Raw genomic sequence first — 26,474 nt, forward strand, 5'->3', positions numbered from 1 at the left:
CTCCGGTGGCAAAGCCTTGCTCACAGTGCTGGATGCACTCCCAGATGCTAAGTGCTGAGTGCCACTTCATGGTGGCTTGACGTCCTCATTGTCACCTAAATGTCCATTGTCATTTTGGCTCTTCCTGTGAAGAATGGGCCGCCAAATACAGAGGAATGGCTAGGCGCAGAGGCTCACGCTTGTGATCCCAGCACTTTGGGAGGCCGAGACAGGGTGATTGCTTGAGGCTAGGAGTTTGAGACCAGTCTGGGCAGCAGAGCAAGATCCTGTCTCCTGCCTATTTTTTAATGCCGTGATATGTGTTGCACACATGATACGTAAAGCATTCATCTTTCAAAAATGCCAGCAGTTGCCAACACTCACCCCTCCTAGGGTTGCAGCCAGAGGCCAGCCTGGACAGTGACTGGCCTGGTGGCCTCCACCTGCCAACCTTTCCTGTCCCCAGATGGCAGCCCGGTGACCACCAGGGGCCATATGGACCTGGTACAGACGTCTCTGAGTCGCACACTGGGCGTCAGAAGCACAGGGTCATGGAGTGCATGTGCTGAATTCTCACATGGGTACTGCCTTGCAAAGAGGCTGCTCCAGGTGACACTTCGGCCAGTGGCATAAGAAGATAATAATACCACTATCCTAGTGTTTGCCTTCCTGATGGGTGCAAGGGAGAGGCTGCAGTGGTTTTACTTTGTATCTTGTTGTTTCTTGCGTCCCCACCCGGGAGGGCTGGCTTGGTGCAGTGTGACTGCCTGGCTGGCCACCACAGCCAGTCCCAGGGGCTTTGTTTGCTAGCCAGGCTCTGACTGCTGGGACTGTTCCCCTGCAGGGAGGTCAGGCCTCCTTCCCCACCCCATCTCCAGGGGCTTCTTTTTTCAGGCTGCTGAGGGGTGGGAGCTGTCTGCAGAAGCCGGGGTTGTGGGAAAACTCAGCTGGAGCTCCCAGGAGGGGCATGTTTGATTCTGTGACCCTGCAGTGTAGATACTGTGCCCTCCTGCTTCTCTCTTGTACGAGTGTCCCCAGCCCTGCTTGCTTATCTCTGGCGATAGATAGGGAGCTCACTCCTTCCCAGCAGCCTGGTCAGTCCCTGCCCTGGAGGGAGCGTTCTCCACTTGGAGCTGACATCTGCCATCTCCTCCATGCCCCCACCTCCCGCCCCACACATACACGCCCCATTGGGAGCAGCTGTGGAGATGTGAGGACAGTGAGGTCTACTATTCTCCCAGGTGAGCCACCCCAAGGGGCCTGGGCCCCCTCACCACGTGGGCCACTCCCTCTTGACACATCCCAGATGGTCCTTTCCCCTCCTGAGTGGACATACAACCATCAGACAGCACCAGGATACTCTGAGCTGCATGCATTTGGGGGGGCCCAGACGACATGGGGGACCTGGGAGCTCACACCCCATGTGACATCTCAGGGTGGCCAGAGCTCTGTGGCTTGAAACAGGAGTTGGAAACCTGAATTTTTATGTGAACGTTTTCAATTTATGCATGCTGGTAACCAATTTAAAATGAGAAACCCACTGTGTGAGCCAAACAAAATGCACGTATGGGCCAGATAATGCTGGTGGGCCCCCGACTATGACCTGAGGTATGGTGGAACACGTTCACTGGGTGGATGCAGAACCAGGGCTCAGAGAGGGCCAGGGCCGTGCCTGGGGTTGCGCAGCAAATGTGGAAAATGCAGAGTCAGGCTTGGGCCTGATGTTCTTTATCATTTGCCCTGGGCCTGGAGTGGGGAGATGGGCAAGCCTGAGGTTTGGGATTGCTTGAGCATGGACAGAATGTGATGCTGGGGTCCTGGGGGCCCAAGGGGCCAGGTCACCCTGGGGGCTGTGCCGGTGAGCAGAGCAAGGGGATGGACTTGGTGGACTGGGTGGTGGGGCAGGGTGGGCTGGGAAGGAAGTTCTTCTGGAAGAAGTTCTAGGACAGCCCTGTGTCCTGTGGCTGGGGTACTGTCCTCTCAGAACACAACGTTCATGCCTAGGTGTGTGATGCACCTGAAGGCAGGAGGGCAGGGAGTTTGGGTCTCAGTTCACCAAAGATTTCCTTTTGTTTTGAGACGGGGTCTCCCTCTGTTCCCCAGGATGGAGTGCAGTGGCACAATCTCGGCTCACTCCAACTTCCACCTCCGGGGTTCAAGCAGTTCTCCTGCCTCATCCTCCTGAGTTGCTGGGATTACAGGCACACGCCATCATGCCTGGCTAATTTTTGTATTTCTGGTAGAGACAGGGTTTCACCACGTTGGCCAGGCTGGTCTCGAACTCCTGACCTCAAGTGATCCGCCTGTCTTGGCCTCCCAAAGTGCTGGGATTACAGGCGTGAGCCACCTCGCCTGGCCAAAGATTTCCTTTCTTAAAAGACACTGTCAGCTGGCACGGTGGCTCATGCCTGTAATCCCAGCATTGTAGGAGGCTGAGGCGGGAGGATCGCTTGAGGTCAAGAGTTCAAGACCAACCTGGGCAACACAGTGAGACCCCTGTTAAAAAAAATCAGCTGGGTGTAGTGGTGTGCGCCTGTAGTTCCTCCTACTCAGAAGGCTGAGGTGGGAAGATCGCTTGAGCTCGGGAGGTTGAGGCTGCGATGAGCTGTGATCACACAACTGTGCTCTAGCCTGGATAACAGAGTAAGACCCTGTCTCTAAAAACCAACACAGAAAGAACTGTTGAGAGTGGACCTGAGGGCCTCTCCCTTGCAGTCTGGAGGGTCCTTGCTTTTGCTGACTGGGAGTAAAGGCCCTGATTCTCCCAGGGGCCCATTCCTAATGTCAGTGGCTTTACGGAGTCCTCCAGCTTCCTGAGGTGGCACCTCAGTGTGAGGGCAGGGGTGTCGGCCCTCGAGGCCCCAGAGGCTCCCTAGCACTCCGCCGGCCCTGAGCCTGGTCTGGGCATGGGCTTCCATCTCCCCGCCCATCCATGGCCCTCCACCGCAGCCTTCCCTGCCTCGGTCACACAACTCCCCCTTCCAGGCGCTCCTGGACTTCTGTCTTCTGTCTTCTGTCCACTGCATCCTATCCATCAGCAAATCCTGTGGGTCCTACCTTCAAAATAGATCCCCTGTGCCACCATCTCCTGCCTCTCTTCGCTCACTGCCCTGGGCTCTCTCACCTGCTCCCTGCTGGCTCCCCTATCTCAGTGCAATGGGCAGCTGGGTGGGTCCCTTGCACTGGAGAGTCCCAGGCTCCAGCACTTGCAGGCATGCCCAGAGGCCCTCACAGCAGGCTGGAAGCCCATTGCTCCGCAGTTACCACCCATGTGCTGGTGTGGCTCAGCCCTGCGGGCCCTCTCTGTCCTTCACCTTCCTGCTGCTGGTCCGGCCTCAGCCCCTTGGCCCTGCCACTCCCTGCCTGACGCCCTCCTCAGAGAAGCCCTCCTCTTCCGCCGGACTGACACGGGCTCCCCTGACACTGCCACATCCTCCTTCCGTCTCCTTGATTCCCTTCATTTATTTCATCATGGGGCTCATGCCTGCCTGGTGTTCAGTTCTCTACAGATTTGCTCTTGGGTTTATTACCTGCCCCTCCACCGCTGAGGGTGTCAGTGCTGTGAGGACGCTGGGAACCTGTCTTGCTGGCTGATAAACCCCTGGTTCCTAGAGGGGCTGGGCGCAGAGGAGGCGTTCCTTTAGAAATGGGGCAGGCCTGGGGACCACTGCTGTGGTAACAAGTCCTGCTGTCCCTCTGTCACTGCCCTACGGGGCTGTGCTTTAGGCTGGGAGTCAGAGAAGGAGCTCTTGCCTGTGACTTTGGGGAGCTCGCTGTCTATAAGAGGCAGGTACGGCCACTGGGTCACAAGTGGGGCTACAGGCACTGGGGACTTGGGCCAGGGTGGAGGAGGGAGGAGGCATGAGGACTGGTGAGAAGGTGGCATTTGAGTGGCTTGTGCAAGATGAGAGGGGAGAAGAGAGCCCTTGGGGGAGTTCAGGCCTAAGGGCCTGTGGGAGGGTCGGGTTGGGATGGCTCCTGCAGGGCCTCGAGTGCCAGGCTCAGCTGGGAATCCAGACCTTTCCTTTCTGGCCATGGGAAACTGGGGCGGGCTGTGAGGCCATGGCATGTCGGGGCCAGCTGCTCTCAGGCCAGACTGGTTCCCTGGGAAAGGGGAGGAGTGGTGGGCAGGGAGGTGGCGGGGCTGTTCCAGTGGAGATCAGAGCTGAGACTGGAGTGGGGACAGGGCCTAGAGATGGAAGGAAGGGGTAGAGACTGTGGGGAGGGAGTGGAGACAGATTGCGGGGAGAATGGACATGACTGGGGGAGTTGGTGGGGTGTTAGGGACAGCAAGGCATCAGGATGCATTTGCCAGTGCTACTGGGGAGGGGGACAGGAGCGTCCCCTGAGGCTAAGCCTGCAGTCCCGAGGGTCTCAGAGGTGTGTTCCTGAGTCCTAGGGTCTGCGGGCTGGGGCTGTAGTGGGGGTCTTGTTCTTGCCCAGCATTTCCCCACTGACTATTTTCTGGCCAGCAGCTGTGGTGCGTGGCTGGGGACTGAGTCAGGGATCTGGGGGGAGGGATTGGTCGGGTGTGTGCGTGGGACTGTGCATGTGAGACCGCCCAGGGTGTCTACTGGCATGTGGGCATGCTGTGGGTGAGACAGCGTGTGTGACTGCATAGAGGATTATGGGGCATGTTGCCTGACGCGCCCTGGTGAGTGTGACCGAGTGGGTGTGGGGCTGTGCATGTGTGTGTGTGGGCACGAGGGCTCACTCAGAGGACCTGCCTCAGAATGCAGGTGAGGATGGAGGATCGAGTGGCCCAGCAAACACATGTGGGGCTGTCAGCGACTCCAGGTCAACACCTGTGGCACCCAGCGACTGCACACTCACCTGTGTGTGATCTGACCCATGTGTGGCGGAGCCTGTGTGTGTGTGTGAGGCAGTCCTTAGTGTGCTCCTGGGGATGAGAGCATGCGTGTGAGGTGGCTGAGGCTGGGCCCCCTGCCCGCGTGCGTGCCGGTGTGCACCGTGTCTGTGTATGCACACCCAGTACTGACAGGCTTCCTTTCTGATTCCCCCAGGGTCTTACAGGAGAGGGGACCGTCCTGGGCTGGCCTGGACCATGGTGCTGCTCTGGGAGCCTGCAGGAGCCTGGCTTGCTCTGGGCCTGGCCCTGGCCGTGGGCCCCAGCGTGGCCTCAGCTGCCCCTCGGCAGGACTGCACGGGCGTGGAGTGCCCGCCGCTGGAGAACTGCATTGAGGAGGCGCTGGAGCCGGGTGCCTGCTGCGCCACGTGTGTGCAGCAGGGCTGTGCCTGCGAGGGCTACCAGTACTATGACTGCTTACAGGGTGGCTTCGTGCGCGGCCGCGTGCCTGCCGGTCAGTCCTATTTTGTGGACTTCGGGAGCACAGAGTGCTCCTGCCCACCAGGCGGCGGCAAGATCAGCTGCCAGTTCATGCTGTGCCCGGAGCTGCCGCCTAACTGCATCGAGGCTGTAGTGGTGGCTGACAGCTGCCCACAGTGTGGCCAGGTGGGCTGCGTCCACGCAGGCCGCAAGTACGCCGCTGGCCACACTGTTCACCTGCCGCCCTGCCGGGCCTGCCACTGCCCTGATGCCGGTGGAGAGCTCATCTGCTACCAGCTCCCCGGTTGCCACGGGAACTTCTCAGATGCCGAGGAGGGTGACCCCGAGCGACACTACGAAGACCCCTACAGCTATGACCAGGAGGTGGCCGAGGTGGAAGCAGCAGCAGCCCTGGGGGGCGAGGTCCAGGCGGGTGCAGTCCAGGCAGGCGCAGGGGGCCCCCCAGCTGCTCTGGGAGGTGGGAGTCAGCCACTGTCCACCATCCAGGCACCCCCCTGGCCAGCTGCCCTCCCCAGGCCCACAGCGGCTGCTGCCCTGGGTCCCCCAGCCCCAGTGCAGGCCAAAGCTAGGAGAGTGACCGAGGACAGTGAGGAGGAAGAAGAGGAGGAGGAGGAGAGAGAGGAAATGGCTGTCACTGAGCAGCTGGAAGCAGGTGGCCACAGGGGGCTGGATGGGCTGCCCACTACAGCCCCAGCTGGACCCAGTCTTCCCATCCAGGAGGAGAGGGCAGAGGCTGGGGCAAGGGCAGAAGCTGGGGCAAGGCCTGAAGAGAACCTCATCCCGGATGCCCAAGCCACGTCCCGCAGCACTGGGCTGGAGGGCGTGACGCCTGCACCGGGCCTGGGCAAGGCTGCTCTCGTCCCAACTCAGGCCGTGCCTGGCTCTCCCAGGGACCCAGTCAAGCCCAGCCCCCACACCATCCTGTCCACATCACTGCCTGATGCAGCCTGGATCCCACCCACCCAGGAAGTGCCCAGGAAGCCACAAGTTCTGCCCCATTCCCACGTGGAGGAGGACACAGACCCCAACTCTGTCCATTCTATCCCCAGAAGTAGCCCTGAAGGTAAGACCCTGTCCTGGTTCCTTCAGGGCACTTTGTGTGGGAAGGGCAGCCTCGGGCTCTGGCCACTGACCCAGGTCTCTGCCTGGGGCTGGGGATGCTGGACTGTGGGGCCAGGCCTAGGGTGGCCACCCCAGGCCCTTGGTGTGGGCAGGAGGCTGTGAGACTGCACCTTCTCCCAGGCCCAGCTCTTGGGATGGGATGGGTGGGTGGGAGTGGGGTTCCTGTTGTGGGAGGTGCTGGGCCCCCTGGCAGGGCTGCGGTAGTGGTCAAGGGTCCAGAAGGTGCACATCTTCAGAGCTGGGGGCCCTGAGGAGGGTTCCTGCCTCAGCCCGGTAGGCCCCCACGTGTCCTGGCAGGAAATGCGAAGGGCGGTCTCTTCTCAGCTGCCCCGGTGGCTGGCCTGTGGCCTAGGAGCCTAGCATGGCCACCTCCGCCAATTTTTCAACAAATGTCAGCCAGAAAGCTGAATTTTATGTGACATCTTCCCATTTCTAAGTGTCTGCAGCAAATTCTAATCTCACAAGCATGTGTTGTAGAAAGAAGTGAACTCGTGGACAGAGGCGAGGTGGGTGGGCCATTTGAGCAGGGGCGCTGGCCATGCTGGGCCAGTGGAGGTGGTGGGGCCACACCAGCTGTACCCTCACTCCATGGAGGCCCCTCTCCGAGCTGGTCAGGCAGCTTCCCGTCAGTCCTTCCAGCAGCACCGAGTGCTTACAACCATGTACGCCGTTTCACCAGTGAGACAACTGGGGCTCAAGGGTGGTGCTGGAGGCTCAGGTCACACAACCAGTGAGCAGTGGGCCTGGAAGGCCCTGGAGCCTGCACTCCTGACCCTATATCCTCCAAGCCACCTGACACAGAGTTCAATACACTCCATCAGGCACATCAGAGCAGGCAGCCAGGACCAGGGCACCCAGGCTTCAGATGGGGACCGGCCCAAGGCTGTGCAGAGGCTGGTAGGCGGCCCAGGCCTCTTCTTGCCCATCCATGCCTGCTCCCAGCAGGTCCTCCATAGCCCGGCACAGTCAGACACCCCATTTGAAGACCCCATGAGCTGTGGCGAGAAGGGGAATGGTCCGCTGAGTCCACCTAAGAACCGTCCTCAAAGGGCGCTGCTGCTAAACGGGCCACAGCCCCCACCGGGCCGACCCCTTCCTGCTTACTCTAGGAGCCCTGAACTCCTGCAGGGGGTGATTCTGTCACATCAGCTGGGGGCTTGCAGATCCGGAAGCCTGGTCTAGCTTCCATGGGGACCTGGGGTGATGCTCCTAAGACCCCACGCAGGTTTGAAACCCCCGTGGGCCAACACTGGAGAGGAGAGGCTTCAGGAGTCCTCTAGCAAACAGGTTAATCTGGGTGGATAACCCTGTGCTGCCACAGCCTAGGGAATCTGGGGGCCTCACAGACCCATAGACATTGGAAAGGCCCAGAGCTCCCTCAGTGTGAGAGGGGACAGCCCCGCACCTGGGGGGAGCGCCTCAAACACAAATCAGATCATGCCACCTTCTGCCCTATATGGCTCCCTCCTGCCCCTCCCCAGCCTCTTCTCACACCAGTCAGAGCTTCCTTTCAATCAAGTTCAGTTCCATCTGACTACGGGGCCTTTGCACGTGCTGTTTCCCCTGCCTGGAGCACCCCCTTCTCACCACTGCCCACTTATCACCTCATCCTCTACATTGCAGCTCAAGTGGAAGCTCAAGACTCCCTGCAGGGAGCCTTCCCTGACCCCCAGGAGGAGTCAGAGCCCCTGAGTGAGGCTCACCACTTCACTCCTCAGCACCTATCACTGCTCAGAACATCACACCTCTGTGACTGCTGGGGTCTCTATCTCCTCCTCAAATCCCCAAGCTCCCCAAGGTCAGGGTCTCTGCTGGGTTTTACTGAACCCTGTACATTCAGCATCTTACCGGCTCCTGTGCACATGCTGGGCACTCAGAAGCCACTGTCAAAGGGTGGGTCGGGCGTGGTGGCTCACACCTGTAATCCCAGCACTTTGGGAGGCCGAGGTGGGTGGATCACCAGAGGTCAGGAGTTCGAGACCAGCCTGGCCAACGTGGTGAAACCTCAAATCTACTAAAAATACAAAATTAGTCTGGCGTGGTGGCAGGCGCCCGTAATCCCAGCTACTTGGGCGGCTGAGGCAGGAGAATCACCACCTGGGAGGCAGAGGTTGCAGTGAGCTGAGATTGTGCCATTGCACTCCAGCCTGGGTGACAAGAGTGAAACTCAAAAAAAAAAAAAGAAAAGGGAACCACTGTGAGAGGTTGAAGAGCTGAAGAAGGCAGAAGAGAAGCCTGCTTCCACCACTTTCTGCCCCTGTGTCCACAGGCGGTGGCCCAAGCTCCCTGTAGCCCACTCTCCACTCCTGTAAACTAAGAGGGCTGTTGTGAGGACTACGCGGCTCAGTAATCACAGAGCGCTGAGCACGGTGCCTAACAGAGTCACCGTGTTGAGGGGCGTCTGCAGTGGACAGCAGCAGTCATTTGAGTTTTAGGGTTTCCCTGTTAGCCAGAGCATCACAGCATTCAGATACTCCTGCCCTGCAGAACCTGCGTGTGTGAGGCCCTGAGGAAGGGGCCCCTTTCCTGCCATGCATTCCTGGGGCCACAGGCTGTGCTGAGAGGCCTTCTGCAGGTCAGGGGCTGCCCCCAGCTGCTCTGGAAACCTCCGACCTCATGAGGGCCGCCCTGCCCAAGGGTTCCTCCGTGTGGCCCTCCATTGTGCCAGCCCTGCGGGAAAAGCCGCCCTCACGAAGCCCCTTGAGTGACAACAGACGTCAGACCCCTTCTTCCCAGCCCAGGGAGCCGGGCATGTGGCTTCCATTAGGCCACATCTGGACATGCTCAGAGGCAGGGACGGCCTGGCCGAGGCAGTCTGGATCCCTGGCAGGGCTCCAGCTCAAAGACAGGACCCCCAGCCCAGCTAGGCCTGGGGCACTGGCTGGAAACCCCTTCTCTAGGCCCCAGGGCTGCCATGGCAACGTGGCTGGAGGGGTCACTTCCGGCCCCATTACCTCCCTTTCTGCAGGGCCCAGGGCTGAGCAGGGCAAAGCCGCCTCCCCAGCTTCTCCTCACCAAGGGCTGCTCCATCATCTAGATCCCCCAAGGCCTCCACCAACAACAGCAACCAGGGGCGCTAAGGTCCAAACCCCACTTCCCCCAAGAGGCTCAGTTGGGCAGCCCAATCCCCCACCCGCTGGGCTTCCATCTCCCACCCCTCCCATGCTACGTGCACATGGCCGTGACCAGGGATAAACCTGCCTGTGTACATCCCTGTAACGCCCTCCTCCCCCATTAGACTCTAAACGAGGGCGAGGTTGCGTCTGCCTTGCTCACTGTCGCAGCCTTGGCTCAGTGAGGGTGCTCTGTGAGTATCTGTTGAAGATATCAGCGGGTGGGCTGAGGACAGACGGTGACTAATCATCGTCACTTTTCTAATTGCTCAGCAAGTCCTCAGCTGAGCATTGGACACAAATTAGCTCATTTAATCCTCAAAGCAGCCCCATGATGCAGGGACTTCCCTGCTGCTTACAGATGGAAAAACTGAGGCACAAAACTGTAAGCCACATGCTCAGATTCTGTGGGTTGAGCCAGCGCCCATGAATTCGTGATGACAAGTGGGCGATGGGTGGGCAGAAGGGTGAGAGGTGGGGTGCGGCTGTGGATGTTTATCTGGCCAGGCCTGAGCTTCTGGGTCCCCTTTGAATTCATCCTCTTCCCTTGGGTCCTTAAACCTTCCATTCCCTGCACACCAAAAGCTGCAGCTGCCTGTCCCTGCCCTAATTCTGGTCTCTGGGCCTTTGCGTTTGCTGGGTCCTCTGCCAGATCAGCAGTCAGACAAGATAAGGGGGACTCAGTTGGGGGCCTAACAGCCGGCAGGCCTCATCAAAGCCCGCACCTAAAAATCTATTTGAGAAAGCTCAGGGCAGAGGGGAAAACTGGGGCTCCTGATAACAAAGCTGCTCTCTAGGATCCCACAGCCCAGACCACAGAGAGGCCTCGGGCATCAAGAGGCAGGATTGGGGGCCAGGGGTGGGGCTGCTTCTATTTCAGAAACCCTGGAAGCTGCACTGCATGCACCACGCTCCTGAGCCTGGCTGCATGCCCTCCCTGGCACACGTGCACTTCATTACACACTCCACCCACAACATGCATGTTCCCCTCCTCCCCCATCCCAGCCCACCACCTCCCACCACCAGGTCCCGCCTGTGACCTGGTGCTGTTAGCCACACCTCTTGGACTGTGCTCTGCTGAGAATAGGGAGATGGAGCCTACCTCCCCAGCTTGTTGGGAGGATCATATCACAGAAACAAGAGCTGGGCACCCAGGAGGTGCTCTGCAAGGGCGAGTTCTGTGCCCTGCCCACCGTAAGCAGGCTGGAAGCAGAGTTGGCAGGGGTGGCAGCCGGTAGGCCTGGAGGAACCCACAGAGACCGCAGTTTCACCCTCATTGCATGTGCATGGGCTTTGCACATGGTCCATGCCCAGCAAGTGCTGTGGGAGGACTTGGGAGATGGGAAAACAGGATCCAAGCTGGTTAAGAGCCTTGCCCAAGGCCACAGCTATGGGCAGCAGAATGAGTAGATGGGAACACTGCTGACACTGCAGAGCCCCTCATGCCCCCTCCTTCAGGAAGCCTTCCCAGATATCACACAGGCCTCTCTTCCTCACAGCCCCCAGTCTGTGAACCAAGTCCATACTGGTTCATCTCTGCCTTCCCAGGGACGCCAGGACATGCTCAGAGCTGACACCTGATGAAGGCTGTAGAGTAAATGATATGGGATTGAACAAGACACAGGCATCCAACTGTGGGGACAGATCTCTAGAAACCTCAGAAGGGAGACAGGAAGGAAGTAGAGCTGGAGCTGGGGGAGGGGGCTGAGCGAAGGCACAAAGATTCAGGAAGGCTTCCCAGGGGAGGTGCTATCTGAGCTGGCCAGGAACAGTGTAAGCAAATGCTTGGAACAGAGGGGAGAGAGGTCGGAGTGCTCAGGATGGCAGGAGAACTAGGGTGAGGAGGAATTACTGAGAGAAAGGGTGGTCAGGGGGATCCCCCCTACCCAGTTCACTCATTTATCCACCCAATATTTATAGAGCTCCAACTGTGTGCAGGCCCTGCTAGAGGCCCTTGGGCTCTGCAGAGAATATGAGAGGTATGGTCCCCACCCCTCACCTCACAGTGCTGACATTCTGTTGGGGAAGAAAACAGTAAACAAGTCCATGGGAATTATCTGCTATAATGTCAGGTATTGCTAAGAGAAATTAAAGCAAGGTGAGGCGGCTCACACCTGTAATCCCAGCACTTTGGGAGGCCGAGGTGGGTGGATGGATCACCTGAGGTCAGGAGTTCAAGACCATCCTGGCCAACATGGTGAAACCCCTGTCTCTACTAAAAATACAAAAATCAGCTGGGTGTGGTGGTAGGCACCTGTAATCCCAGCTACTCAGGAAGCTGAGGCAGGAGAATCGCTTGAACCTGGGAGGCAGAGGTTGCAGTGAGCCGAGATTGCGCCACTGCACTCCAGCCTGGGTGACAGAGCCAGACTCCGTCTCAAAAAAAAAAGAAAAAGCACAGTGAGAGGAAGGGTGGGTGGACAGGGGAGTCCTCCCTGGGGCGGTGACCTGAGCAGAGAGCTGAAAGGAGGGGAGGAGCGAGCCACGTGTGCACCTGAAAGACGGAGCAGCGAGTGCAAAGGCCCCAGGGCAGGAAGGTGCCTGGACAGGAGGCCAGTGGAGCCGAGATAAGTGGGGGAGAGGGAGGGGGATAGTAGATCTGGGAGATCACTGGGGCAGGCTGTCCAGGGCCTGTGGCCACCATGAGGACTTTGGCTTCTACTCTGAGGTGAGAGCTACAGCAGGGTGTTGAGCAAAGGGGTGACACTGGCCAACTTATGTGTTAACAGGATCCCTGGCTAGGAGGAGTGGCAGAGTTGGTACAGGGCCCTCACAAGGAGCTCCCGAAAGGGAACACATCCTCTCTGTTGTCAGTACAGAGACCCAGAGCACAGCTGTGCATAGAGGCTCTGCCGGAGAGAATGGGAGCAGGTGGCTGCCCCAGGTCCACAGAGCTCCGTGGCTGGACAGGTGCCCTGCATTTGCTGCAGTCCCCTCCAGGCCAGCTCCCCAGGTCTCATTGCCACCAGCCCGGGGGCAGCTGGGTTCAGGCCCTCTGCTCAGGGGCATCTGTCAGAAACAGCAAGTTTCACCCTGTGGCAACCTGGAGATATTCTGCGTGGACATCCCATTTCATGGAAGAGAAAACTGTCATCTTGGGGCTGTAGCAGGGGGCCCCAGTCTCCCAGTGGAGGAGGAGGGTTTGTGGTTCCCATGGGGGACCTAGAGGTACAAGTGGGTCTGGGTGGCTGGTAGCTGGGTGCTCCCTGTGTTTGCCTACCTGGGCAAAATGCGTGCATTTCACAGCCGGACCCAACCCATCTTGAGGGTCTGGGGCCAAGGCTAGGCCTGCGGTGGGTTTCTTTATTTTAATTTTTAAAACTAACTCTGTTAGTTTATGCAAATAAAACCACTTTATTGAGATATTATTTGCATGTCATAAAGTCCCCACTTTGAGGGAGCAGAATCTAGTGGGTTTTGGTAGATTTGGAGTTGTGCAGACATCCCCAGAATCTAATCTCAGAGCATTGTCATCACTCCAGAAAGACACCCACATCTGTAGCAGTCACTTTCCATTCCCTCTTTCTCCCAGTCCCCGGTAGCCAGGAATCTTCCTTCTGAGTCTATGGATTTGCATATTCTGGATACCCCTGGACTCTCTGGGAATCATGCACTATGTGGTTTCTTGTGTGTGACTCTTTCACTTAGCACGATGTTTTCAGGGTCCATTTCATGTGGTAGCATGTGTCATTAATTCCTTTTCATGGTTGAATAATGTTGTATGAATATACCACATTTCAAAAATCTGTTCATCTGTTGATGGACATTATTCTTCCAGCTTTTCAGTATTATGAGTAATGCAGCTATATATATTCATGTGTAAGTTTTTATATGGACACATGTTTTCATTCATCTTGGGAACATATCTAGGAGTGGCATTGCTGGGCCACATGGTAACTCTGTGTTTAACCCTTAGAAGAACTACCAGCCTGAGGCCAGGTGTGGTGGCTCACGCCTGTAATCCCAGCACTTTGGGAGGCTGAGGCAGACAGATCTCCTGAGGTCGGGAGTTCAAGACCAGCCTGACCAACATGGAGAAACCCTGTTTCTACTAAAAATAAAAAATTAGCCGGGTGTGGTGGCGCATGCCTATAATCCCAGCTGCTTGGGAGGTTGAGGCAGGAGAATCGCTTGAACCTAGGAGGCGGAGGTTGCGGTGAGCCACGATCACACCTTTGCACTCCAGCCTGGGCAGCAAGAGTGAAACTCCGTCTCAAAAAAAGAGAACTATCAGACTGTTTTCCAGAGCGACTGCACCATTTTACATTCCCACTGGCAGTGCACAAGGGTTCCAGTTTCTTCACATCCTCACCAGTTGTTATAGCCATCCTAGTATGTATGAAATAGCATCTCATCGTGGTTTAGATTGCAATTCCCTGATGACTAATGATGCTGAGCATGTGTTCATGAGATTGCTCTAGAAACTTCTAGAATATGCAAGCACACATCCCATTAGCCTCAAAGTGATGACATCATCACAATGTCATGTAGTCTCCAGAGAATTCCGCTATACACTGTGCTCTGGAGGAGAGTGTATGAAGAAGGCAACCGATGTCCTAATGTTATGACAAACATAATTTTGACCTTATGGATCCCTGAAAGGGTCTTGGAGACCCTATAGGGCCAGGACCACACTTGAGAACCACTGGTCAGTGCAACTACAAGCATGTAGGTGCGTGCACGTATTTTCACAGGCACTAACATAGGAGGCACAGCGTTCTGTGCCTTTTTCAAATAACAATGGATCTTGGAGCTTTTTCCTGTCACTGCATGGAAAGTCCCCTTTCTGTGTTTGATGGCCGTGGTGCCCCACAGCATGCAGACCCCATCTTTGATTTACCAGTTCCCTTGCTGATGGATATTCAGGTTGGTTCCAGTCTTTTGCTCTTAAAAAGCGATGCTGCTGTGAGCGTCTCTACACCATGCCCCAGTGTGGAATTGTGAGGTCAATGTGTCTGTGCTTTTTTTCTTTGTATGCTGTTCATTGACACTTAACCACTAGAACCTGTCAGAAGCACACAACTCAAATGAATTTTCCCAAGTGAACACACCTGTGAAGCTGACCCTCAGATCATGAGACAAGAGCAGGCCCTAGGAAGCCTCCTCTATGCCCCTCCTAGGAAACCACCTCTCTTGACTTCTAATGGCAGAGTTTAGTTTTCCTGCTCTTAAACTTTTATAAACGAACGACCGTGCCATTGCGTGTGTATCGGCAGGGGGTCTTTTTGATTGTTGCATAGTGTTCCGTTGTAGGGATCGACCCTGCCTAGCTTGTTGTTCCCTGGCTGGGGGCATTGGGGTTGTTTCCAGTGGAGGCCATGAGCTTTCTCTGCCAGGCTTCTGGTCCTTATGCCTGTGCATTTCAGTTGAGAGGTGCTGGCTGGCTCAGCTCTAGGAGATATGGATGTATTTTTTTTTATATGGATGTATTTTTATAGCCCTGGTAGACGTTGTTCACTTGTTCGCCCTGGAGGGTGTACTGGGTTTTACTTACACCTGCAGTCATGAGAATGTCTCTTTCCTCGTTCTATTCATGCGACAAGTATTTATTGAGTGCCTCTCTCACCGTTGCAGGAGCTGGGGAGACAGGGTGAGCAAAACAGACAAGACTGGAGCTGCCAGTCGTGGGATGGGGATTCACACAGTCAACAAAATGAACATCTGAAATCTGGCACGTCAGATGGTGAAAGTGCTAAAGAGGAAATTAAGCAGGTTCTGGACTTTGCCAGTCTGAGAGGTGGGGAGCAGCCTCTCCTGGTGGTTTTAGTTTGTGTGTGCGTAGCTCTCCACCCACCTCGTCTGAGGGTTCCCCAGTGAGTCTCACTGGTTACACTCCCACCAACACTCTTGTGGGGTGGCCTTCCTGCCATTCTCGCTAAACCAATGTTAGCCTTTCCTCCTTGGACACACCTCGGACATGTATAAATTACCCATTGTCACAGGAATGCAAGTGAGGCAACCACAGCTCCTCCGTAGCGCACACAGTGCACATTTATTATTGCTCCCAAGTCCACGGGCCAGTTGGGCAGTCCTGCTAACCTGGCCAGGCGTGGCTGACACCAGCTGGGCCTGAACGTGTGTCTGTGGTCACCTGGCAGCTCAGCTGGTCCGGGATGGCCTCAGCCAGGATGGCTCATGTCTGTGCCATGTGGTCTCCAGCTGGTTAGCTCTGGCGTGTTCTCATTGTGGAAACAGAGGTCCAAGAGAAAGATTAGAAACACACAGGTGTTTTAATTTAGGATCTTGAAGATGGAGAGCACTCCTTCAATGATTAAGATAGACTTGAGATGGAGATTGAGATTTTATTACTTCCTGGGGGATACGTGGTGCACCTGGGGGCCACACACACGCGGGGAAGTCAGGGGCGGCAGGTGAGGGGTGGGGTGGGGGAGGTGTGGGCCTGGGGCACTGGCTTTCACTGGGGTCCAGGATGGGGAACATGAAAGTCCGGTAGTGGTTGGGCACTTTAAAGCAAGCAGGCCTGAGATTTGAAACAAACCAATGCAAAGTCCTTTCCTGGACGGAGGTGTTATTTTGGAATCCCGCTGGCCTGGAGGCCAGGTGTGGGTTTGGGGAGGGAGCTCTCTGGGCTGAAATAGAGGAAAGACAGCAGGAATTTATCATCTAAGTTAGGTGGCCAATCAGACATGGAGGCTGAGGTAGTACACGTGCCGTAAACCTCAACACCCACAGACTCTTGCACCTGGGTTCAGAACTAGTAGGGCCACTGCTTTTGCCACATTGTGTTGTCAGCCAGTCAGGAGGCCAGCCCAGGGTCAAGGCTCCTGGCCGCGAGAGTCACTGCAGAGTCCTGCTGCCATGGTGGGGATTAAGGAGGGGGAGAATGCAGGCGGTCAGTTCAGTGGGTGCCCCCGTGCCTGAGCACCAAGCCCCAGACCCCGTGCCAGTGCTTCACGTGCCTCCTCTCATTTAGTTCCCATAGTGACCCTACAGCAAAGGGATTACGAGTCCCTTCCCACCGTGGTGTCAACCTGTGCCTGGCCGTGGCCTAGGGCGAGGAAGTGTTGAGCCCAGCTCTGAAGCCAGATCTGTTGATATAAAAGGCATCTCTGTATTTTCTGCTTGGGTCCTGGCACAGGGCGCCCCAGGTTGGAGGCTGGCTCCGCCCTTCACTAGCTGTGTGACCTCAGGCAAATTGCTTAACTGTCCTGGGCCTCAAGATTTCTCATCTGTAAAAGTGGCTTACTGATGGCTTCCTCCCAGAGCTGTGTTCTCAATGGGAAGAAAGCCTGCAGTGGACACCAGGTGCAGGGGAGGCCTGCCACAGAGCAGAGCTCCACTCATGGCTGGCGTCCTGGATGCTGTGGTTCCAAGTCCTGAGGCCCTGCTGAGAGGGTGGCAGCCTTCGAGCCCTGGGCTGCATCCTGTTCATGCACCCAGGCCAAGGCAGCAGATGGCGGCTTTCCTGAGGCTGAACCATGCCTAGGAGTCCTTGGCCTCCTGAGCCTTCCAGAATCCTGGGGGACTCAGTGAGCTGGAGTTCAAGATCTGTGCTGCGAGTTTCCCTGCGGGCCATGTCAGCATCCTCTACCTGCTGGCACCTCCTCGAGGCTAGGCCAGGCTGTGGGCCTCTAGGACCTCTGGCCTGCAGCATCCGGGGCTTTGAGGCGAAGCTTCTGGTTGAGATCAGAATTGTGTGGGCTGGGGCTCTGGTGGGACCTCCACCCCCTTGTCCACTCCTAGGCCTCCATGCTGGGAAAGTGGGCTTGGGGCCAAGTTGCAGTGAGATTGAGCCTGCTTTGGCCCTCAGAGAGTGAATTCCTGCCTCTGCCGCTCGTGGCTGTGTGACCTCAGGCAAGCGACTCATCCTCTCTGAGCCTCAGTTTCTGCATCTGTACAATGGGGTGGTCCCGTTAGTCTCAGGATTACTGAGAGGAGCAGGCGGGCTAACGGCAGCCAGCACAGAGTGCTGCTCTGGGCCACGGGCTCCCTGCCTCGTCCTGCCAGAGGTTCTGCAGGAACTGGGGTGGCGGGGGAGGGATGAGAAGAGGGCTTTGTGTTCTTGTTTCTTCAAACAGAATGTAGGTGTGTATCTTCTGGTGGCCAGAAGTTGTCCCCTCTGGCAAAAGAGCAGAGGAGCCAGGCCTGGCGGGGTTGGGCAGGGGCCGTTCTGCTGCTGTGTTTGCCACTCCAGCTGCCTCCAGATGTGCAGCAGCGTGTTCCTCACTGGCTCTCTCCCTCCCATGCTGCACTCTTGTTTCGGCCCCTGCCAACTGCGTCAGCAAATGCGCGAGCTGCGAGACCCCTCCTTCAGCCATACAGCCTGGCTGCAAGGCTGGCTTCCCACAGACAAGGGGAGGGGCACCCTCCTCTACTGAGTCTGCATGCGGGGCCCTCTTTGCCACCCTCACAGGTCACCCTGCATCAGTGGAGCATTTATTATGTGCCAGGCACTGTGTTAATCACTGGACGTGTATCAGTCCATTATGTGTCGTGACCCCCCTGTGAGGGCATGTCATCATTATGTCCATTTTGTAGACGAGGTGACTGGGGCCCAGGCAGGTTAAGTGAATTGTCCATGGTTCCTGAAACCAGTGAAGTAGGTGTTTGCCAACCCTTGACTTGGCCCCCTGCACTGGGCGCTTCCACCTCCTGCCTGCTGCCTCCCTGAGTTTGCCTGGCTGCCCAGTGTGAGCAGGCATTTCCCTGTTGTGGGCAGACTGAGGCTTCAGGACTGTCTGGATGGCTGGCCCTCAAGGGGCAAAGCTGAGCCCAGGGCAAGCTGGCAGGCCTCAGGCTCTGCACTCGCTCCCCTGCCCCAACCCCTCAGGCCTCTCCCTGGTACCTTCCTGGTCAAGGTCTAGGCCAGTGGACCTGGTGGGACTGTGGTTCCAAGTATAGTCAAGGGCCACATAAGGATGTTTTGGTCAGTGATAGACCCCATATATAACGGTGGGATTAGCAGGTAGGCAAGCCTGCCCGGCACAGAGGGCCCAGAACCTGGGGGTGGGGGAGTAGGGAGAGAGGGAGTGAGAGGCTTTCTCTCCTGCTTCCAGCCCCGTCCTCTCGCCTGCCCCCCTCACCCTTTGGGTGCCAGGGATTCAGCGGGAACCACAAAGGTGAAGACCCTTAGGGATGAGGGTCCCTGCTGTTAACTCCAGCGACTGTGGCCAGCCGGCCTTTAGAATGCATGCAATGGAGAAGCAGCACTAGAAGTCTGGGAGTGAAACAGCTCGTTGGAAAGTGGGGGCCGTGGGGACCAGAGACTGTACCTAGAACACAAGGGCAGTCGCTCCTGCTGTTGCCCTGGGGCTGTGGAGGCCTGGCATGGTCCAAAATTTTGGATTTTCTACAAGAAGCCTGGGATCTGGAACTTCATATGACAGCTCCCAATTTGTAAATGTTAGCAATTCGTTCACATATTTTTAAAGCACCCACAAAGTACACTACAGGCACCTGCTTGCTGCCATAACTTGGACTCTCCCTCTGCCACCCCTCATGACACCACTAGGATGACACCGAGGTCCAGTGCTGGGTGAGGAGCTGGCTGAGAGCTCTGCAGGCACAGAGGATGGGGGCCCAGGAGCCCTGACTCCAACCCAGGCTCTCTCTGCGCAGAGCTCCCATCCCAGCTGAGTCAGAGCTGGTGGGATCAGTGTCATGGCGAGGCTACTTGGAGGGCTGAGGGCAGGGACCTGCAGGTTACTGTGCAGTACCTGGACCAGCAACAGTGGGAGCACCACCCCTGGCCTGCAGGGGAGACTGGTGAGAGCTGAGGCTCCAGTGAGTAGCCATGGCCATAGGTAGAGGCAACTGTGCCTGTATGGGGACCTCAGGATGCCACCCTCCAGGCCAGCCTCCCTCAACAAAGAGCAGGGCTGACTGGTGGAAGGTGGGTCTAGGGCAGATAGGGAGTGGGCAGTAGGCTTTGGGGAGGATGGCTGTGTGGGTGTGGTGGTTGGGAATCAGGGACTGTCCGCAATGCCACCACACAGGCATGGGCATGAGATGAGCAGCCTCAAGCTCATCTCTATGTGCTCCTCACGTGCTCACATGGGAGGAGTTAGAGTGAGCTCAGATGCCCAGGTAGAGATGCCGTGTTGGCGGTGGGAACTTGAGCATGGAGCTCAGGGCACAGGTCTAAGCTGGAGGTGGAAGCTGATCAGAGAATGGCTGTGCTTCTGTCTCTTCCCCACCAAGCTGGCCCACCTGGCAGTTGGGGCTGGGTTGGTGGTGGATGAGCGATGGAGGACGACCTCACAATTCCTCATCTGTCACCGTGTGGTCCCTGGAGCCCGGATGCAGGAGCAGGGAGGCCAAGGGTCTTGCCGGAGGTTGCTTGGCTGGTGGGGGCGTGGCTGGGCTTTGAGTGGAGCTCTCTGGCTTCCAGGCTCTGTGCCTCCCACCCCCCACCAGCCGTGGCCATCAGGATAGAAATGTTTCCTGCTTGGCGTGAGGCTGGTGAGCTTGTTACCCTGACCTCTCCTAGGCACCTTTGATCAGTGCTGATTGCTTCACTTTGAGTGTGCAGAGTGGCCAGTTATTCTGCAGGAGCAACTAGACAGAGGAAGGATATATTTTAGTGGGGGGTGTGCATGGGGGAATCAGATCAATCAGTGTCTGGTCAAGTTCTAGGAAGGCGGGCCTGGTGGGGCCACGGTCCCAAGTACAGTCAAGCGCTGCATAATGACATTTCCATCAATGTTATACTCTATATGTGATGGTCCCATACGATTATGGTGAAGCTGAAGGAGCTGAAAAATGCCTTTTGCCTAGTGACAGCGTAGCCATTACTCGTGTTTGTGGTGATGCTGGTATAAGCAAACCTACTGCACTGCCAGTAGTACAAAAGCCTAGCACATGGGCTGGGCGTGGTGGCTTATGCCTGTAATCCCAGCACTTTGGGAGGCCAAGGCAGGAGAATCGCTTGAACCCAGGAGGCGGAGGTTGCAATGAGCCAAGATCACACCATTGCACTCCAGCCTGGGCAACAAGAGTGAAACTCTGTCTCAAAAAAGCAAAACAAAACAAAAAGCCTAGCACGTGTAGTTAGTTACAGTGCATCATACTTGATAATGAATGTCTGTGTTACCAGTTTATGTATTTACTATGTTTTTGTTGTTATTTTGGTAGGCCTAGGGCACTACTGCGCGCTAGTGTGTTATTTGGCTTTCTACTTATTTGAAAAATAGTTAACTATAAAACAGCCTCTGGCAGGTCCTTTGGGAGGTATCCAGGAGAAGGCATTGCTATCATAGGAGATGACAGCTGCCTGCATGTTACTGCCCCTTAAGACGTCCCAGCGGGATAAGATGTGGAGGTGGAAGGCAGTAATATTGATGATCCTGACCCTGTGTAGGCCTAGGCTAGTGTGTGTGTTTATGTCTTAGTTTCTTTTTTTCTTTCTTTCTTTTTTTTTTTTTTGAGACGGATTCTCGCTCTGTCCCCTAGGCTGGAGTGCAGTGGCGTGATCTCAGCTCACTGCAACCTCTGCCTCCTGGGTTCAAGCTATTCTCCTGCTTCAGCCTCCTGAGTAGCTGGGATTACAGGTGCCCGCCACCATGCCAGGCTAATTTTTGTATTTTTAGTAGAGACGGGGTTACACCATGTTGGTCAGGCTGGTCTTGAACTCCTGACCTCGTGATCCGCCTGCCTAGGCCTCTCAAAGGGTTGGGATTACAGGCATGAGCCACCACGCCTGGCCTATGTCTTATTTATTTATTTATTTTTTTATTGAGACGGAGTCTTGCTCTGTCACCCAGGCTGGAGTGCAGTGGCGTGATCTTGGCTCACTGCAACCTCCACCCCTGGGGTTCAAGCAATTCTCCTGCCTCAGCCTCCTGAGTAGCTGGGACTACAGGCGCATGGTGCCACGCCCAGCTAATTTTTTTTTTTTTTTTTTTGTATTTTAGTAGAGACGGGTTTTACCATGTTGCCCAGGCTGGTTGCTAACTCCTGAGCTCAGGCAATCCGCCTGTCTCAGCCTCCCAAAGTGCTGGGATTACGGGATGGAGCCACCGCACCCGGCCTATGTCTTAGTTTTTAAGAAAAAAGATTTAAAAGTTAAAAAAAAAAATTGAAAATAGGCTGGGTGCGGTGGCTCATGCCTGTAATCCCAGCACTTTGGGAGGCTGAGGGTGGATCACCTGAGGTCAGGAGTTTGAGACCAGCTTGGCCAACATGGTGAAACCCCATCTCTACTAAAAATACAAAAATTAGCTGGTCACTGTGGCTCAGGGCTGTAATCCTAGCTACTCAGGAGGCTGAGGTAGGAGAATCACTTGAGCCCGAGAGGCGGAGTTTGTATTGAGCCCAGATCGGGCCACTGCATTCCAGCCGGGGTGACACAGCGAGACTCCGTCTCAAAAAAATAAATAAATAATTAAAAAAATAATAAAAACACATATAGAGTAAGGATATAAAGAAATATTTTTCTATAGCTGTGCAATGAGGGCATTTATGTTTTAAGGTAAGCGTTATTACAAAAGGGTAAAAAATTAAAGTTTATAAAGTAAAAACATTACAGTAAGCTAAGATGAATTTATTATTGAAGAAAGAAAAATATTTTAAACTAAATTTAGTGTAGCTGAAGTGTCCAGTGTTTCTAAAATCTGCAGTAGTGCACAGTAGTGCCCTAGGTCTTCAAATGCACTCACCACTCACTCATTGAGTCACCCAGGGCAGCATCCAGTCCTGCAAGCTCCATGCATGGTAAGGGCCCTATAAACCAAAAATAAAATTCTAAGGCCCCTGCCACCAACCATCTAACTGGACTTCCTTCTCAGCAGGCGCTCTTAAAATTTAACTTGAAAGACTGGTTCAGGCCATGAAGGGAAGTGGGGGTCAGAGAGGCCTCATTATACCTCTCACATTAACATCAGCACAGACTTTAAGTCTGATAAGGAACATTTTACAGCCTAGCTAAAAGCTTCATCTGCATGATAAAACTACACCATGCACAACCTCTTATCCCAACCCAAACATCATTCCTTTCTATTGATCCCAGGTCTTCAGACAAACTCAACCAATTGTCAACCAGAAAATGTTTAAATTTACCTATGGCCTGGAGGCGCCCCCCAATCTTGCTTTGAGTTGTCCTGCCTTTCTGGACCAAACTAATGTGTTTCTTAAATGTACTTGATTGATGTCTCATGCCTCCCTAAAATGTACAAAACCAAGCTGCACTCCAACCACCTTGGGCACAAGTGGTCAGGACTTCTGAGGTTATGTCTTGGGCAAGTATCCTCAACCTTGGCAAAATACTTTCTGAATTAACTGAGACCTGTCTCAGATTTTCTGGGTCTGCAGGCCCTATACAGGCGAACCACTTTTTATCTTTTATATCATATTCTTACTGTGCCTTTTCTGTGTCTAGCTTTGTTTAGATTCACAAATACTTACCATTGTGTTCCAGTTGCCTGTAGTACTCAGTACAGTCATGTTCTGGACAGGTGTGTCGCCTAGGAGCAAGGCTATATCATGCAGCCCAGGTGTGTAGTAGTCTATGACACTTAGGTGTGGGTAAGGACACTCTATGTCCTCACACGATGACGACACCACCTAACCACGCATTTCTCAGAACGTGTCCCCTTCGTTAAGTGATGCATGATTGTGTGGGGTGAAGGGAAATGGAAAGCTGCCAGGCGGAGGCACGGGGCATTTGGTTCTGGAAGGGCCCCAGCCTGGCCCTGTGGCTTCTCATTGGGAACCCTGAGCTCCAGGTCCCAGACCACCTTGGCTTTGCTCTGGCAGAGCACGGCTGGTGGCTGCTCCCAGGGTACCTGCTGCCTCTTCTCCAGGCAGGACTTCTGAGTCAATGCCTCCCCGGCCAGCACGGATCACCTGAGGTTTTGCAGAAGACCACGCTGGACAGTGCTGGTGCCCCACTTCCTGTTTACTTCTAAGAGAAAAAAAGATCCAGTTTATATTATGTGATATTTTTACTTTTATTTTTTATCAATCATTATTTATGTTTCTAAAAAGGTATGTTTACGTTTCTCATAGTAAATACTGGCGTGGGAACACCAAAATTGCTATGTAGTTAAATATCTCTTATTAAACTGTACGTATGATGGGCTGGAAATTAAGCGAGAAAGCAAAAACAACAGAATTAAATCATTTATAAGATTCATCTATAAGTAACACAAAACATCATTCTAAGAATCAGAATTACATCAAACTTCAGTTTGAGCAGAAGTATAGTCTCTTAGGTAATAGCAGTTCCTTAAATAATAATGAAAGAGGGAATTCATAGTTCTTTCTGAGAAGGGACAGTGCACACTTTTAGTGTCTTGCAAGTTCCACACATTCTTTTTAAACAGAGTTAAACTTGTCAAGAATTTCTGTGCTTCTGAATCAGGGCAGCCCAGAGTTGTGCAAGATACTTTTCTCTCTTTCGCATAGAGTTGGCCCCTAGACATCGCAACAAAAATAACCCATGAAAATGCCGATGACAGTCGCACACATCGCTGGCTCCCTGGAAGGCTGTGGAAGGGTGAGGCTTGTTCATGGGTCATCTGACTGCGAACATACCACTTTCCAGAGCTTTCTAAGGAGCAGCTGGAAGTCAAATACTATGGGGTCTCACAGCCCCTCCCACCCATGTTGTTGAAGCCCGCCATCAAGCCCCCTTTGGTAACTGACTCTCCCAGCCACAGCTCACTAACATCCCAGGGTTCCACCTGGAACCCCAGTCCACACTAAGCAGCTGGGACAGACTTTCAGTGGGGCTATTTGAGGGGGAAGGGGGCTCAGTGAAGAAGGGGCTCAGCCTCATCATTGTCCAGTGCTGTCTCTCATTTGGGACACACACACACACGGATATTTCAGTCTTGACACTGTATCTTGCAACTCTAAAAAATAACGATATTCTCTAATATTATCACATCCCATGACCCTATACTTAACACAATTACCAATTCCCTAATGCCTTCTAATACTCCAACTATATTAATCTCTCTCTTCTTCTTCCCAAAGGGTACTGTATAGCTCGTTTTATAAAAGCAATGTCTAATCAAGGATGATTAGATATTTGGTTTATTTTTGGTTGTTATGTCTCCTGAGTTTCCTTCTTTCTTAAAGTTTCTATTGAAGCATAATGTACATGCTCTTGAGTGTCTTTTAATCCAGATTAATATAACAGTACTCGTCTTAGAGCTTTTTATTAGAGTAAAATGTATAGATAGTAAAGCAACAAGCCTTAATAGAACAGCCCAGCAAGTTTCTTCTTATGTGTAAACCCAGGCATTCCACAGTCAAGATAGAAAGCATTTCAAGCACCCCAGAGTTTTCCTGGTGCCCTTTCTCAGTTCTTAACCCCATTGCTGCCGGAAACCATTATTTTGACTTTTATCACCATCTATTACTCTTGCCAATTATTTTTTATTTTTTTGTAGAGATGGGGTCTACCTATGTTGCCCAGGTGGGTCTCAAACTCCTGGCCTCAAGCAATCCTCCTGCCTCGCCCTCCCGAAGTGCTGGGATTATAGGCAGGAGCCACCATGCCTGGCCTAACTCTTGCCTAGTCTTTAATTTATTTATTTATCGAGACAGAGTCTCACTCTGTTGCCCAGGCTGGAGTGCAGAGGTGCCATCTTGGCTCACTGCAACCTCCGCTTCCCAGGTTCAAGTGATTCTCATGCCTCAGCCTCCCAAGTAGCTGGGACTACAGGTGCCCACCACGATGCCTGGCTAATTTTTGTATTTTTAGTAGAGATGGGGTTTCACCATGTTGGCCAGGCTGGTCTTGAACTCCTGACCTCAAATGATCCACCTGCCTCAGCCTCCCAAAGTGCTGGGATTACAGGCGTGAGCCACCATGCCCAGCCCTGTTTTGTTTTCTGTTCTTGAATTTATTTTGAATGATGGGAACATACAGCGTGATCTTGCTTGTGTTTGGCTTCTTTAGCTCAAGGTAAAGTATTTGAGACTCATGCATGTTGGTGTATATAGCAGTAGTTCATTTTTAGAAAATTACTGCTTATGATTCCATTGTAGGAATAAATCATAGTTTTAAAAATCAGTTTTAGTGTCGATGGACATTTGGGTTCCATGCTGCACACTGTTGCTGTGAGCATTCTCGTCTGCGTCTTTGGAAGACTTAGGCATCCATGTCTGTTGGATACATACTGAGGACTGGAGTTGCTGCATCAAAGGTTATGTTTAACGTTAGCAGATACTGCCAAATGGTTTTCCAAAGTACATTGCCAATTTGCATCCCTACCAGCCATGCATGAGAGTTCCATTTGCTCCACATTTCTGCCAACTCTGGCGGTTGCCATTCTTTGTAATTTTGGCCAGTCTGGAGGATGCGCAGTAATAGCTCACTGCGGCCTTTATTTGCCTTCTCTTACAAGTTATGATATTGTCTACGTTTTCATATTACTCTTGGCTATTTTGTTGTCATTTGCCTATTTTAAAATTAAGTTTCTTTGTCTTATTGATTCATAGGGGTTTTAAAAATATGTTCTGGTTATGAGTCTCTTGTTGGATTCCACATAGGTGATCTCATTCTATGACTTGCCTTTTTACTCTCTTAATAAAACTTTCTGATGAATTCATTGCAAATGTTGTCATCTGAGGAACACAAATTCCAAATTGGAATGAAGTATCATCTGTTGATCTATATATTTATGTTAGTACATTTTGTATTAACAGATGGCCCCTAGACATCTCACATGGGGTTTCACCATGTTGGCCAGGCTGCCCTTGAACTCCTGACCTCAAGTGATCCACCTACCTCAGCCTCCCAAAGTGCTGGGGTTACAGGCGTGAGCCACCACACCCGGCCAATGTTTTCTGGCCTCTTTTTTCTGTTCCATTATCTATCTTTGCACCATTACCACTCCGTCTTGATTACTGTAGCCTTGTAGTAATTTTTAATATCTGCTAGTGAGAGTTTTCCAGCATTGTTCTTCTTTTTCAAGATTTTGTGTCCTGTTTAAGAAATCGATGTCTCTCCCAAGGTCATAAAGATATTTTTCTGTAATATC

General features: G+C 53.8%; 1 protein-coding gene across 4 annotated transcripts in view; it reads left to right on the forward strand.

Moving 5' to 3' along the window:
- FBLN2 (fibulin 2) overlaps window positions 1–26,474 on the forward strand; it is an 89,151-nt gene that overhangs the window by 16,296 nt on the left and 46,381 nt on the right. For all 4 annotated transcript variants that reach the window (XM_031009442.3, XM_031009441.3, XM_055381064.2 and 1 more), the window contains one exon: window positions 5,004–6,350. In XM_031009442.3, coding sequence (XP_030865302.3) covers window positions 5,045–6,350 — 1,306 coding nt within the window. In that variant the 5' untranslated portion in view covers window positions 5,004–5,044. The remainder of the gene's footprint in view (window positions 1–5,003; window positions 6,351–26,474) is intronic.

This window comes from Gorilla gorilla, chromosome 2 (genome assembly GCF_029281585.2).
Source record: "Gorilla gorilla gorilla isolate KB3781 chromosome 2, NHGRI_mGorGor1-v2.1_pri, whole genome shotgun sequence".
Lineage (NCBI taxonomy): Eukaryota > Metazoa > Chordata > Mammalia > Primates > Hominidae > Gorilla > Gorilla gorilla.